Source organism: Parasteatoda tepidariorum, chromosome 11 (genome assembly GCF_982258835.1).
Source record: "Parasteatoda tepidariorum strain Cologne lab strain chromosome 11, Ptep-v5.0, whole genome shotgun sequence".
NCBI classification, from domain to species: Eukaryota; Metazoa; Arthropoda; class Arachnida; order Araneae; family Theridiidae; genus Parasteatoda; species Parasteatoda tepidariorum.
Genome location: NC_141765.1, coordinates 59786200 through 59799608, shown reverse-complemented (window position 1 = coordinate 59799608; position 13409 = coordinate 59786200). Strand labels below are relative to the sequence as shown.

The 13409-nt window shown below is 25.9% G+C and overlaps 1 protein-coding gene across 2 annotated transcripts in view; it reads right to left on the bottom strand.

Moving 5' to 3' along the window:
• The window catches only part of jbug (filamin-type immunoglobulin domains fbug), a 100158-nt gene that overhangs the window by 31036 nt on the left and 55713 nt on the right, over positions 1-13409 (bottom strand). For both annotated transcript variants that reach the window (XM_087154830.1, XM_087154831.1), the window contains 9 exons: positions 11202-11345; positions 10113-10196; positions 8173-8310; positions 6682-6855; positions 4234-4383; positions 3218-3301; positions 2951-3088; positions 1936-2103; positions 977-1123 (listed from right to left, as the gene is read on the bottom strand). In XM_087154830.1, coding sequence (XP_087010956.1) covers positions 977-1123; positions 1936-2103; positions 2951-3088; positions 3218-3301; positions 4234-4383; positions 6682-6855; positions 8173-8310; positions 10113-10196; positions 11202-11345 — 1227 coding nt within the window. The remainder of the gene's footprint in view (positions 1-976; positions 1124-1935; positions 2104-2950; positions 3089-3217; positions 3302-4233; positions 4384-6681; positions 6856-8172; positions 8311-10112; positions 10197-11201; positions 11346-13409) is intronic.

Genomic DNA, 13409 nt, shown 5'->3' with positions numbered 1-13409 from the left:
CATTTAGACCTGAATTCAAAGTATTCTAATGATGAAATAAAATACATAAATGAGCTTTTTTTCAACGGAAGAAAATGGAAGCCTTTTAGAAATATGCAACATTTATTTTTACAGAACTTTTTAATTAGAATATCGCATCTAATATTTTTTTTTTTTTACTTGTTAACCATATAATTTTTTAATAGTATCTTAATTTATGTATATTTCATACCAAAATTCAAAATTTGAGATAAGTAGATTGAATAGTTCCTTAGAAAATAGGAAAAGTTCTCTCTTTAAAACAAATAGTAAATTTTGAAAAACACTAACAAATTTTCTTTTAAATTTTTGAAAATGGCATCATAGTATTAAATAAGGTCATAGTATTAACAAGATGTATCAAGATATACTTTGTAATCTATTAAAATATTTTTATCATAATTAAATTTAATAACTAAAAAGATAATAAATAGCAAGGGTTTTCCTATTGTTAGAAGCTATCTTTGAGTAAACATGTTATGTACATTGCATTAGTTATGTAACTTTTATGTTAGTTATGTAACTTTAAAAAGAAAAATTATTACAGTTATGCAGTCTTGTAAATATTACCAAAATAAAAAAATTTTAAAAATTCAGAGGTCAAATCTTTAAACTCCTTTTCTTCTGACAGTTAGTTCTATTCTATCCACACATGTCAAAAAATTATTTTATTTAATACGTACAAAATCATTGAAATAAAGCATAACACAAATCCTTCAAATGGATAAAATTGCACACTTTTATTGATTTCAGATATTTAACACAAACATATATGACAGATAAAACTACTTTTACAATAACAAAACCAACCTGTTTCCTAGTTGAGCATGTAAATAAAACATCGATATTAGAATTTTTTATAATGAGATTTAAAAATATAAGTTTGATTAGTCTTTATTATAACAAAATGACTTTTTCAACTAAAAGTAAGTCTTTTTTAATAAAAAGAACAGCTTACCAATGACAGAGCAATGTAGTTCACCAACGTCTGTTCCACCAGTATCAACTATGAATGAAGCATTGCAGTTTACAGGAACTCTTTCAATACCATCACCTTTTACTTTTATTTTGGCAGAATCAATAATAAAACAGTCAAAAGGGCTTCCTGAAATAAATAATTATTTGAAGAAAGTGTAAGATTCCAAATTATACTACACTATTTAATGTATACAACCCAAAATCTTAAAAGCAAATGTAAATGGAAAATATGAAAACCATAATTTAAAATATTATTGTTAAATAATTGTTGAAAGAAAGTCCTTCAAAATCAAAACTAAGACCCATGTCTCATCATAGATTTCATTTTTTACAATAATATAAGCAGTTAAATAAAATTGATGTATGGGTAGTCTTAAACATTTTATTACCAAAGTATTGTTGATATAAAGTTGAATATCAAAAAGTAGTATACTTCTTAGATTCAAATCTACATAAAATGTAGAGAAACTTATTTGTCCCAGTTTGCAGTTTCATGTAAAGAAATAATAGCAACATCTTAAATTGTGGCTGCACTTAGTATGTTACAATGTAATATTTTGTTACTATAAATGAAATACTAACATTAATAGATTTTTTTCTAATTTTACATCTAATATACTTTATATTCTTTTAACCATATGATACCTACATTATATTGCATTTTATTGCAATATTATCATATGAGTTGCAATCAAAATGAAATGATAAAAATAAAACACTATGAAAAGAAAAATACTTCTGCTTTAACAGAAGTAACCTAAATAAGTTCCCTAATTCCTGTGTTATTCAATCAAGCTGCTTCTTTCCTGTGCTTCCTTTCTGTGTTATTAAAAAAATGACAGGCATTAAATAGAATAATAAACTAAGAATAAGTCATTTCGTGTTCACAAATTTATGAGGTGTCAAGAGTAGAGGGAAAAAGGCACAAATTGGAAATACCTGGAACAATTTCTCCATTGAACTTCAAGTCAATAATATGTGGCTTTGGTTCTAAGGGTGTAAATGAAATTGCATACTGTGTAGGACTTTGAGCTTGAGGAACAGTGGCCACTTGGCCTTTATTTACAGTCACTTCAAGATTTCCCGGCCCAGCATTGGATGTTTCCACTAAAAAAAAATTTTATCAAAATATTAAAAAAAATTTATTTCTTTATATTTTTTCCATAATTTTATGTTCAGATACAAAATGCTGAATAACAATCTAGTGTAACACCTTTCAAGAATCAATTTGCTTAAATAGATCTTTTATGAAATTTTTTAATACAAATGTTGTAAAAGTTACGCAGCATATTTTATAGGGGTTTATATGTTTACATTTAAAAAGATGACAGTATTCCACTATTTTTCTGACATATTGTTTCTTTAAAAATCAAAATTTAAAAATGACATTCAATGCAGGGTTTCTTCATGAAATAATTGATGTAAGACACAAAAAAATGTTTGAGGTGTGAAATTAATCACCAATTAAAGTACACAAGAAAATAGAAAATTATAGTTAACCTAAAAAATGAAATATGTAAAAAGTGAAAAAATGAAATAATAAAAATTACTTACTGACAAAACTATCAATTATACAATTAATAAAAAAAGTATCACAAACATATAGAAAATTATATTTCAAAAGAACATACGAAATTTCATGCTTATCCCATCAGGCAATGATTTCCAAATTTATTTCAACAGTTGCAACCTTTCAAAATCTCACCTTGCAAAGTGATTAAGTATGATTCAATTGCAGGTGAATGGAAAAATAAATAAATAAATAAATAGATAAAAACTACAAAACATTTTGAAGAAAAAAAATTGTCTTTGAAATATTTCATTGTGTCAAATATTTCATCTCAAGAAGCAATAGAATCTAAGAAGCATTATTACATAAAATAAAAGTATTTTTGTTATGTAACTCTAGCTAACAAGAATCCTTCATTAATCACATAACAAACTAAAAACATACCAATAAAAGTCACTGGTTTCCCAACAGTGCCTTTAGAAATTTCTTTTACTTTAATCTGTTTGACATCATATACTTTAGTAATGAATGGAGTATCACCAACAGGATTTCCATTAACTAAAACATTAATTCGATATTCCCCTAAAATGACAAAAAATAAGAAAATTCAATTCAAAAATAAGAAGATTTAATATTAAAGACAGAAAACTTGAAAGTTAATTGACAATTATAATTATAAGAACATCTGGAATATTTGAAAATTGTACTTACCAGTTTTTTGAGGTGTATACTCTATTTTTAGGGCATTATCAGATATATCTTTTAGTTTATGTGAAATAGTATTTCCATCTGGACCTAACGAGAGATGAAGAGAAAAATGTACATATTAAAGAGCTAGAGCTAACATGTCAACTAGGAGAATAAATTTTTTACCAAGGTTGAGTTTAATGCAGGATTTAAAGATATAAGAGTTGCAATCAACTATACTGTGCAAAATTGTAAATATTTTGATTTATGGTAATTTTGTATCAGCACCTTTATAAGTTTACAATTTATAAAATCAAAAAAAAAATTTATAATTGAAAATAGGTAATGAAATAAAACAGACTTTCTAGCAGTATTATACACAAATTTCTTCAATTTCGAAAAACAAATTAAATTAAATTTTATAACTTACCCACTTAGCTCTTAATAACAACATTAAGTAATAGTAATCATAACAATAATAATATGTGTTAATTCTATTAAAAATGAGTTAATTTTTTTAAATTGTTTCTAAAATTTAATAACTAGGAAGATAAAAGAGACAGTTTATTTCTATAAATCATCTTATCATTATTGAGTTTTCAAGTGATTTTACAAATTTGAGGTGCACAAATCAGTATTTATTTAAAGAACTAAAAGAGCACTTTAAGACTGATGTGAAAATTTGAAAACGTTTATAGAAAAATTATTTTTCAATATGAAGAATGAAACAACAAAATGAGATATAAATTAATAGAAAATATTGCAAGCTAAAAAAACTTTCAAAAAAAAAAATTTGTTTTTTTTTTTTGAAATTTTTTGGAAACCCATTCTTTGTTATGGTTTCCAAAACGATTTAAATTAAAATTATGCAACAGTATTATTAATATGCTACTAGATGCTTGTATGTGAAAACTTTTTATTTCTATTTTTGTTTCCATTACAAAGGCAGGGTTAATTTTTAATAAATTAAGTTAAATTTTTACAATTAAGAACTTTGATAAGTTATTCATTTGTTAAAATATATATTTGCTTTAACATACCTTCAATATTAATAGAATAATTTAAATTTTCAGTAGATAGGCCATGTACAATAAAGCTGGACAGTTTGTTCACTGGTGCAGCAACAAGATTTGTTCCAGATATGGAAATTTTATTTGATGATTCTGATAACTTTACTTTGAATGGGCTTCCTAAATAAAATAAAAAAATATTTGGTAACTAGTCATGCTTATTTTTATTAAAAGGTAAACAGCAAGCAATGCAGAGCATTACAAATATAAAAGTTGAAATTGCAATGAGAAGACAAATGCTAACAACATCCCTTTTGTAATATCACTCATTTTCTGCTTCAAATCTTAAATGAAATTTAACATTAACTCAGCAGGGTATTTTTTATAAGTAAAGTTAGTTTAAAATTCTTTCCAACATTGTGATCTTATTTCTTTTTTTGATTTGTTTTGTCTTTCTGGAAGTTGAAGATGATTATGTGGTAATAAGTTTCTTAAAATGAATAGTTAAAAAGCTTAAATCAAAACAAGCTAAAAAAAACAGTGAAATTTATTAATTCTTATGAAATTGAAAAGAAAACTAGCTTATCTTTTGCATTTCTTTCGGTAAATGATTAATTATAATTATTTTATTTCTTTCCTTTTTTTCTAAATTAGCATTTTAATATTCAAGGGTCAATCTATATGTTTTTTTGAAAGTTTCTGTTTTTATGAAATTGTGAAAAATCGATTCATAAATTTCTGAATCTAAAATTAGCATTAAATTGGGTTCTTTCAGCTTATATTCATTGATGTGTGTGCAACACATTACACATTTATGACTAATACGACTACAGGAGATTTTCAAAGTTTTGACCAGCCTGTCATAGCAGCAAAATGTGTCTGGTGTTCTAACCAGATTTTTAGCAACAAATCAATATAGGAAAAAAAACATAAAAATAAGGTATCTTATTGAACCTTTTTCCAATTTAAATACTATTTTTCAATCTGAACTGCTTAGTTAGCAAAAAAATTTACCTAATAAGATAAAGGTAATCTGATGATAAATATCTACCGCATGTCCCAGTCTATAAGCCGACTTTTCACATCCCCAAAATTTTACGAAAAGTAGTAAAATTGTAGTTCCTCTGTCTTGGAATCAATCATCGTTAAAAGGCTTCCATTCTGCTATGGAATCTACTTCATCATAATCTGCTCTGTCCCACACAGTGTTGAAAAAAACTTTTTTTTTTTTTAATTTCAGAATTGTTTACTATTATATTTTTCGTATACTTTCTTAATTTTTTTAAATCTTAAAAAACCTTATCTTAAATCACATTTGTTTCAAGATAAAAATAATAGATTTAAAACTCAGCAACCTTAGCAACATCCAAACAATTCCTTATTTACTGAGTGCAAAACCAAAAGCATTCGTTCCAATCCCATAGTTAATTATGCAGCTGTGTGCAACAGCTTAGTAATAACACGGACATATATATCATTATCTTTTGATATGCATAACTACCAAGATAATGGGGTAATAATGTCAGTATATTCTTCAACACCAATAGTTTATAGTTTATATTTTAGTGTACTAAGGGTGTAGTACTAATTCTACAGAAGGAGATTCAATGATTGCAGCTTTAGAAGTGGGTATTGCTGTTGTTTCTTTACTGCTCAGCAATCCTATCAAATGCATGAAACATATAGAGATGGAATGAAAATAACTTTGCTTGGTAATTTATAATTTTGGACAGTAATTCAGGGCGCAGCCCAGCAGCATTGTGCATTTCTTCATTCTTCTAGTGTTAAAGAGCCACTTTTAAAGCATGGATTCACAATATTTTTCAAAAAGTGGGCATTTCTCATGACTATTTGCTTACTTTCCTTCACAGATGTCTGAATTTCGTTCCTTGTTCATTAGATAAAAATAAAAATAAGATAAAAAAATTATATAGAGAAAATTATAATTTAAATAACAGAAAATGATAGTTTATATATTTATAGTTTTTAGGATTTGTAAGTTTTTTAAAACCATCTACAGGAAAAAGTAGAAAATAAATACCTGTTAGACTAGATGCTATTATTGTACAGACGATAAGTTTGTTTTTCTAACATAAACATTTTCCATTAATTTTAGAATTTGAAACACATAGAATTTTTTTTTTTTTTTTTTTTTTATAAAAAAAGCATGGTTAAAACATTTTTATTTAATGTTTAGTACAAGTGTCTTAAAGGTAACAATGGTCCCACAAACTTCATCCTGATCAGCTGGGTAGCACAAAATAATTTCTGCAGCAGAATCTGGATATACATCATCTCAAACAAAAAATATAACTTTCCATGCTGGTCATGCTAAATTTTATGCTGCAGCATCATGACATTTATGTATGACTTATTTCAGTTGACTGGATGACATTTTGCAATAACAAAGCATGTAATAGATTATATTGTATGTATTATTACAATTTACAAAAATTAACTTAAGAAAAGCTTGTATACCTGGTACAGGCTCTTTATTGAAAGATATGCTTATGAAATGATCCACCATCTCAGATGGTATAAATGAGACAGCAAATTTTGCATTTCCCAAAGGATGAACTTGAGTTGGGATATTTCGTCCTTGACCAATCACAGTTATTTCTAAATTTCCTTCACCAGCATGACTTGCATCCACTGAAAAATAAAAATAAAAACATATTACATCACTTTTTTCAATACCATAGTTTTAGTGAAAATCTAACATAAATAGTTTGCAAACATTCTAGAACATATCCAAAAAAAATTAAATAAATTTTATGCTTTCTAATATTTTCAGAGTTAGAATACTTAAAACCATTTAGAATTATTTGTGACAGAAAAATTATGTAAGGTAATAAAATTACTACGATTGATTCTATATCTCTCCTCCCTCAAAATTTCTTTTTGTCCATAGAATTAAATTTTGAAATTAAAATTTGAAATTTAAGGTCATCAGTGTTTTTATTACAGAAAAAAAATGGGAGAGAAGTTCTCACCCTTTCTTAAAAACAGGGTGAGATTTCAAAAAGTTAAGTGAGATTTCTAAAAATTAAAAAAACATGAACAGACTTGGGAAAAAATATTTCTTTAATTATAATACATTTTTAACATCTTCTAATTTCTTCTTTTTTTTTCCCAATGCCCACCTGTGTTAACATTATCTTCTAATTTCTAAACCATTGAAAACTTTTGCTGCATCATCATATGGAAATGTTCTATATCTACTTTTTCATCAGCTATTCTCATTATGTTGCTCAAATGCTCATCAGTCAATCTGTTACGATATTTCGTTTTAATTCAATTTTTGGGTGCTAAATGACACATGGTGAACTACTGGGAATCACTAATTAAAATGGTAGCATTGTGCTCACACTTTCCTATGCTCTACATCTGCCAGCATAGGCTTTTCAATTGTTTCTGTTATAGAGTAGTGAAGTTCGTTGAAAGTTATTTCCATGTTCATATTGTTAGGTCTTCCAGCATAGTTTTCACAGACTTCAACTTTTACAAATTGCTATTAATTGTCGATGAGGGAATTCGGTAATTCATTAACAGCTAAAAATAGAGCTAACTTTAAACAACTTATTATAAAGGACTCATTTTTTTTCTCAACACTTGTCTTAGCTGTTTTCATGTTTTTTCAAAATGGTGGATTTAATTCAAAATGGCAGAAGACGAAATTTTTTCCATAATTCGAGAGTTTGATTCCAAAGGAATAAGCTAAAAATTTATTCAATAATTAAGTTATGATTTAAATATAATTAAATTTTTAAATAAGAGAAATAATCAAGTAATTAAAAATGGACATTTTGTAATATAGAAATCAAATAAAAAAAATTATGATTGAAATAATCCTGAAAGAAAATGGTATTTTAATAAAAGTTAATATGCTCAACTTTAAAGCTTAAGTAAAAATAATAAACATTAGTACCATAAAAGTGAAAAAATTAATGTGAGATATGAATATTTAACCTGTAAATTGGTATGTTTTCCCAAGTAAACCATCATTAATTTTGCTGACTTTCACTTGCAAAGCATCATACACTTTTATAGTGTATGGTGAACTTATATCTTTCCTACCACCATGTTCAATATATAGAAGATGTGGACCTAAATTAGAAAAAGAAAAAAAATCAATCATGAATCAAAATATTAACAATTCTTAATCATTTAATTATATCAGCATTTTTTTCTTTTCTAATGCAAACTTAGAATCATTATTTTTATTACATTGACTAAAAGTACAACAATTAATTACGATAACAGTTGAAAGCACAACACTTAATTAAAATAAAATTCATATCAATTAACTACAACTCAAATCAACTACATCAGACTAAATAAACATTAAATCGAAATTGCAAACATGATTATCACAAAACTGTATTTTTAAAGTTAATCATCACTATAGTTATTTTTTAATATTAATTATCATTATATTTACCATACTACCAAACTAAAGTAGTAACTAACACTATAAAATATATGTACTTAGTTTAAGGTTAAATGCCAAAACACTTTCTTTGTAAGAGCACCTTTCACATCATTACAAAAAAGTACTTTTTTTGTATCATCATCAGGTAAATATTTTTTTATTCTAATATTATGGGCTATATTCTAGCATTTTGTAGGGGGAAAACAAACAAATTATTTCCTTTTTTGCATTTTGTAAATCATCATCTTATTAAAAAAAAAGTTAAGCAGTAAGCCTTCCGTAGCAGTAAATTGGACTCTTTAAAATAGGGTTACTAAATGTGCATTTTCATTCCGAGATTCAGTTGTTGTATCATCATCAGGTAATAGGTTAAACCCTGTGGCAGAATTTTTTTGGGCTTTCTGCGACATACCTTTTTTTACTAATATCTTTCTACAAGATACTTTTAAGAATAATAAATATACATATTACTAAATTAAAGTAACAAAAGCATAAACTTCAAAAAAAGAAACCTTTGGGATGAAATAAAATAATTTTTTAATTAAATAAGTAATATTTTTTTATTCTAATATTATGGGCTATATTCTAGCATTTTGTAGGGGGAAAACAAACAAATTATTTCCTTTTTTGCATTTTGTAAATCATCTCATTAAAAAAAAAGTTAAGCAGTAAGCCTTCCGTAGCAGTAAATTGGACTCTTTAAAATAGGGTTACTAAATGTGCATTTTCATTCCGAGATTCAGTTGTTGTAATAAATAATATAATAAAAATATTGGATTTTAAAACTATGTGGAAATCAATCAAAATAACTGTATTAAAAGAATTACAACAAAATTTTCTGCAGAAAAGAAAACCACAATTTTTACTTCATTAATCTTTATTTTTCATTGTTCTCAAATGAGAATAGAAAAAGCATTTTTTTCCCACTTGGATGTGCGAGAAAGGCATCTTTTGAATATAATTCTGAAGAAAAGATAAATTCTTTCAAAAATTTCTGCAGATAAAAAAAACCTTTTCACTTCCCAAAAGAAAAATCTTTCTGCAAGAACTCTGTAACGTACTTTGACAATGTCACCGTGTCACCATGATTCTACCAGGGGAAGGTTAAATGTAACCTGTTTCTGTTTTAAAACTTTATAATTGGTTTTATTTTTAAAAAAAAAGTGCAGAAAATTGTTTAAATACAAAATAACACATTAAAATAAATTTTACATGTAGAAAGAACCTGAATGCTTGATTTATACCTATATATTATGCATATAAAAGTATTGCACTCTACAATCCAATTTAAAATTTAAACAATTTTGACACATAAACTAAAATTGTAAAAACAAAGAGTTATCTCACTTGTGGTATTGAAAATTTTTTATCAAAATATTATCTAGAAAACGACACATAACAGTTTTATACAACAAAAAAAAAAACACTATTTAATTTGCATTTTTTATTTTAAAGGCCAAATAACTCTAACACTTACCAACTTCTTTAGGTAAAAATTCACCAATAAATCCTGTTTTGGGATCTGCAAACAATTTAACAGGCAATTTCATACCACTTGGAGCTGTAAGAACAAAATATGCTAAAATTAGAAAATTGATTTCAAATATATATAACAATTACTGTAACTAAAAACTATAAAAATCCACACATTAGAACTTAAAAAACATTTTAAATTAAGATTTGTTTAATTTTAATGAATAAAAATAAACTAAATGTTCAACTTTGTATTAAAATACTGTATTTGAAATGAGACATTTAAGATTATTCATGCTTTTAAAAGCATAGGTTTAAGGAGATTCTTGTAACCTTAAACTCATTGCACCATCGATTTTGTGCTTGGAAAATGAAAAACAATTTCTCAGGGAAATATATTTCGTTGTAATAAGATGTATTAGAACAAATAAATCTATATTTTTTTAATTTTACTTATTTCAAAATTTAACTATGCATTAATTTGTTGCATTTTGTTGAAAATAAAATTAGTAGATATAAAATATATTTATAGGTCAAGTAATTTGAGCCCAAAAAAAGTACTAAATATGTTTTCACATTTATTTGCATATATTTATATCCTTTATTTTTCTTTCTTCTTTTACTATAAAAAAAGTGAATAACAAGAGAAGAAATAAATGTGTTTGATATAAAAGAAATTGCAAGGGGAGTTTTGTTGTAATATAAACCCTTAGAAACATTTAATGTTTAGGCAAGGCATTTCAAGGTCAAGTTCTTACAATAAATTTATCTACATAATTAAGATAAGATCTATGAATAATTTGGAACAGTTTTAAAATAAAAAGAATGAAACAACAACCTTGTAATAAGTCACCAGATTTTTAAAAAAAAACTAATTAAACCATAACCTAAAATTTGATAAAAAAGATGCATTATTTTCTTAAGAGCTGAGGAATCAACATATTTGGTAACTAGCTTTAAAGAAGATGATATAAAATGGCGTAAAATATGTTATAGCAGAAAATGAAAAAGTTTTGAAAAAAAAAAACTAAAAAGTTTAGCTGTAAAATACAAGCATCATAATGTATGATTTTAACTAAACAACTACACATACCAGCAATGGAAATTGTAAGATCTGCTTCTCTACCACCTTTAACATTAATGTTAAAATGAGCCACTCGATTAATGGGAACTAAATCTTGGCTTGAAACTTCCACTAAGCAAGATGATTCAACAGCTTTGACAACAATAGGACAACCTATTTGTACAGAATGTAAGCTCAGTAACACATTATTATACATTCAATTCTATAAACACTTTCAAAGTTATAACTTAAAAAAAGGGTTGAAGTGAGAAAGTATCACAACTAACAGAAGTATGACAGTTATTTTATATTATTATTCCAAAACGTAATATGTAACTCCTCAAATAAGAAAACATAAATTTCTCAACTAAAAAGGAACTCTCTTTTTAAAGCTTAACAAATGGATTGCTCCTAAATTGTTATCATCTCCATCTACCTAGTCAGCTTGAATATTTTTATTTTTATCAAGTCTGCTCTTAGTTCAGTTTTGATGAAATATACTCTCAGTTACATTCAATGCAATTTTTTACCAATCAAGGAAATTTTCCTAGAAAATATAAAAAGTTGGCAGCACTGGTTATAGCAAGTACAACATAGTAAAAAAATCGCTTTGCACAGTTAGAGCTTAACGAAAATTTAAAAAATTATTAACTAGGAAAAAGAAAAAAAATCTTTCAAAAAATTTTGATTCAAAATTTAAGTTACTACAGTCTGATCCATAAAACAACCTCCCATTGAAGTAACTCATCCATTATAATGACCGATATATAAATTTCCCTATCCTATTCTATGCAATGCTATTTTAACACTAATAATTTCAATATAAAGATCAAAATTTAGTTTCTAAAACAAAATGTTTCTTTTGAAAATAAGTTATTTGGTTTAACAAAGATTTAAAAAAAAAAAAACTATAAAAGCCACTATTTCATTTGATGTCACCACACTTTATTGTGAAATATTTTAAAATTGAGAGAAGCAAAAATTACAAGACTCTTTATATTTTTAGCCCACATGGTCATGATCTGTGGTCAAGAAATTAGTGAAATAGAAATTATTTTGCATTGATAATCAAAAGTGAAGATTGCAACATTATACAGAATAGAGACATATATATTCATTAGATTAAAAGGACCAATTCACAATCTCTCCAAGTTCCTTTACAAAAGTACAAAGTAAGCATATTAGAAAATTATACTTCTCATATAAATTTATCATCTCTTTTTGTGAAATGTTAGTCCTCTTGTGCAACTTATTTTCAAGTTAAACCTGCTGTCTTTACATTTTTTTAATTATATAAAATTTATCAATATAATCTACCTGGTAATTGCTATAATAATACTTTAAATGGTACTTTTAAGCATATTGGCATAAAACACAAGTTGTGTTAATACAAATTATTCTGTTAGTATCAAAATTCTTATAAGAGAGTGTTGTTCTTTTGTCCAAATTAGCTAAGTATTTTTAAACAATGACTCACTATGTCTGATATTTTTGTGCACTAACAATATAACCAACTCACACTATAACATCCATTGTTCTTTGACAACATTGATTGTATTTTATACATAAAATTTAAAATTTTGTAAAATTAAGTGGTTCATAGTTCGAAAAAAGGCTTTGATAAATTAAAGAAAATAATGCTTTTAAATTTATTTTCATACAGGTGTTGGAGATGACATACTTTTTGGATATGCAAGTTATCCAAACAACATTTATTAACACACCTGAACTTTGAAAGCAAAAATTTTTCTATATCACAAAAAAATCTGACTTCCTACTAGTTTGTTAAGTTGCTAATAGAAGAAAAAATATCTTTTAGCTGAATACATTACTCAGTGATCCCCGTTTTATGAAATATTTTTGATCACCAAATTTTTTCTTTCAGATTTTTGATGAATTTAAATTGCCTTTTTTTTTTTTTTTTTTTGCTTTCTAATTCTCAAAAAATTATCTTGAACAATTTTGTGAATCATTTCTAGAAATGCTATTAAGAAAGATACAGTATAGGACCAATTAACCGGGATGCTCGGGACCATCGCTATCCCAGATGTCTGAATTTCCCGGTTTTCTGGATCGGCTAAAAATGCCATTAATCGATGTTTTATCAAACCCAAATTTCAAGGACAAAGTGAAACACATTTTAAAATATGAAAAAAACGAAAAGATCTCATACATTTTTTAAAAAAAGTGGTAGAAAAATAGCATTTAAAAGGATAAAAACATTTGCAAGTTAAGACA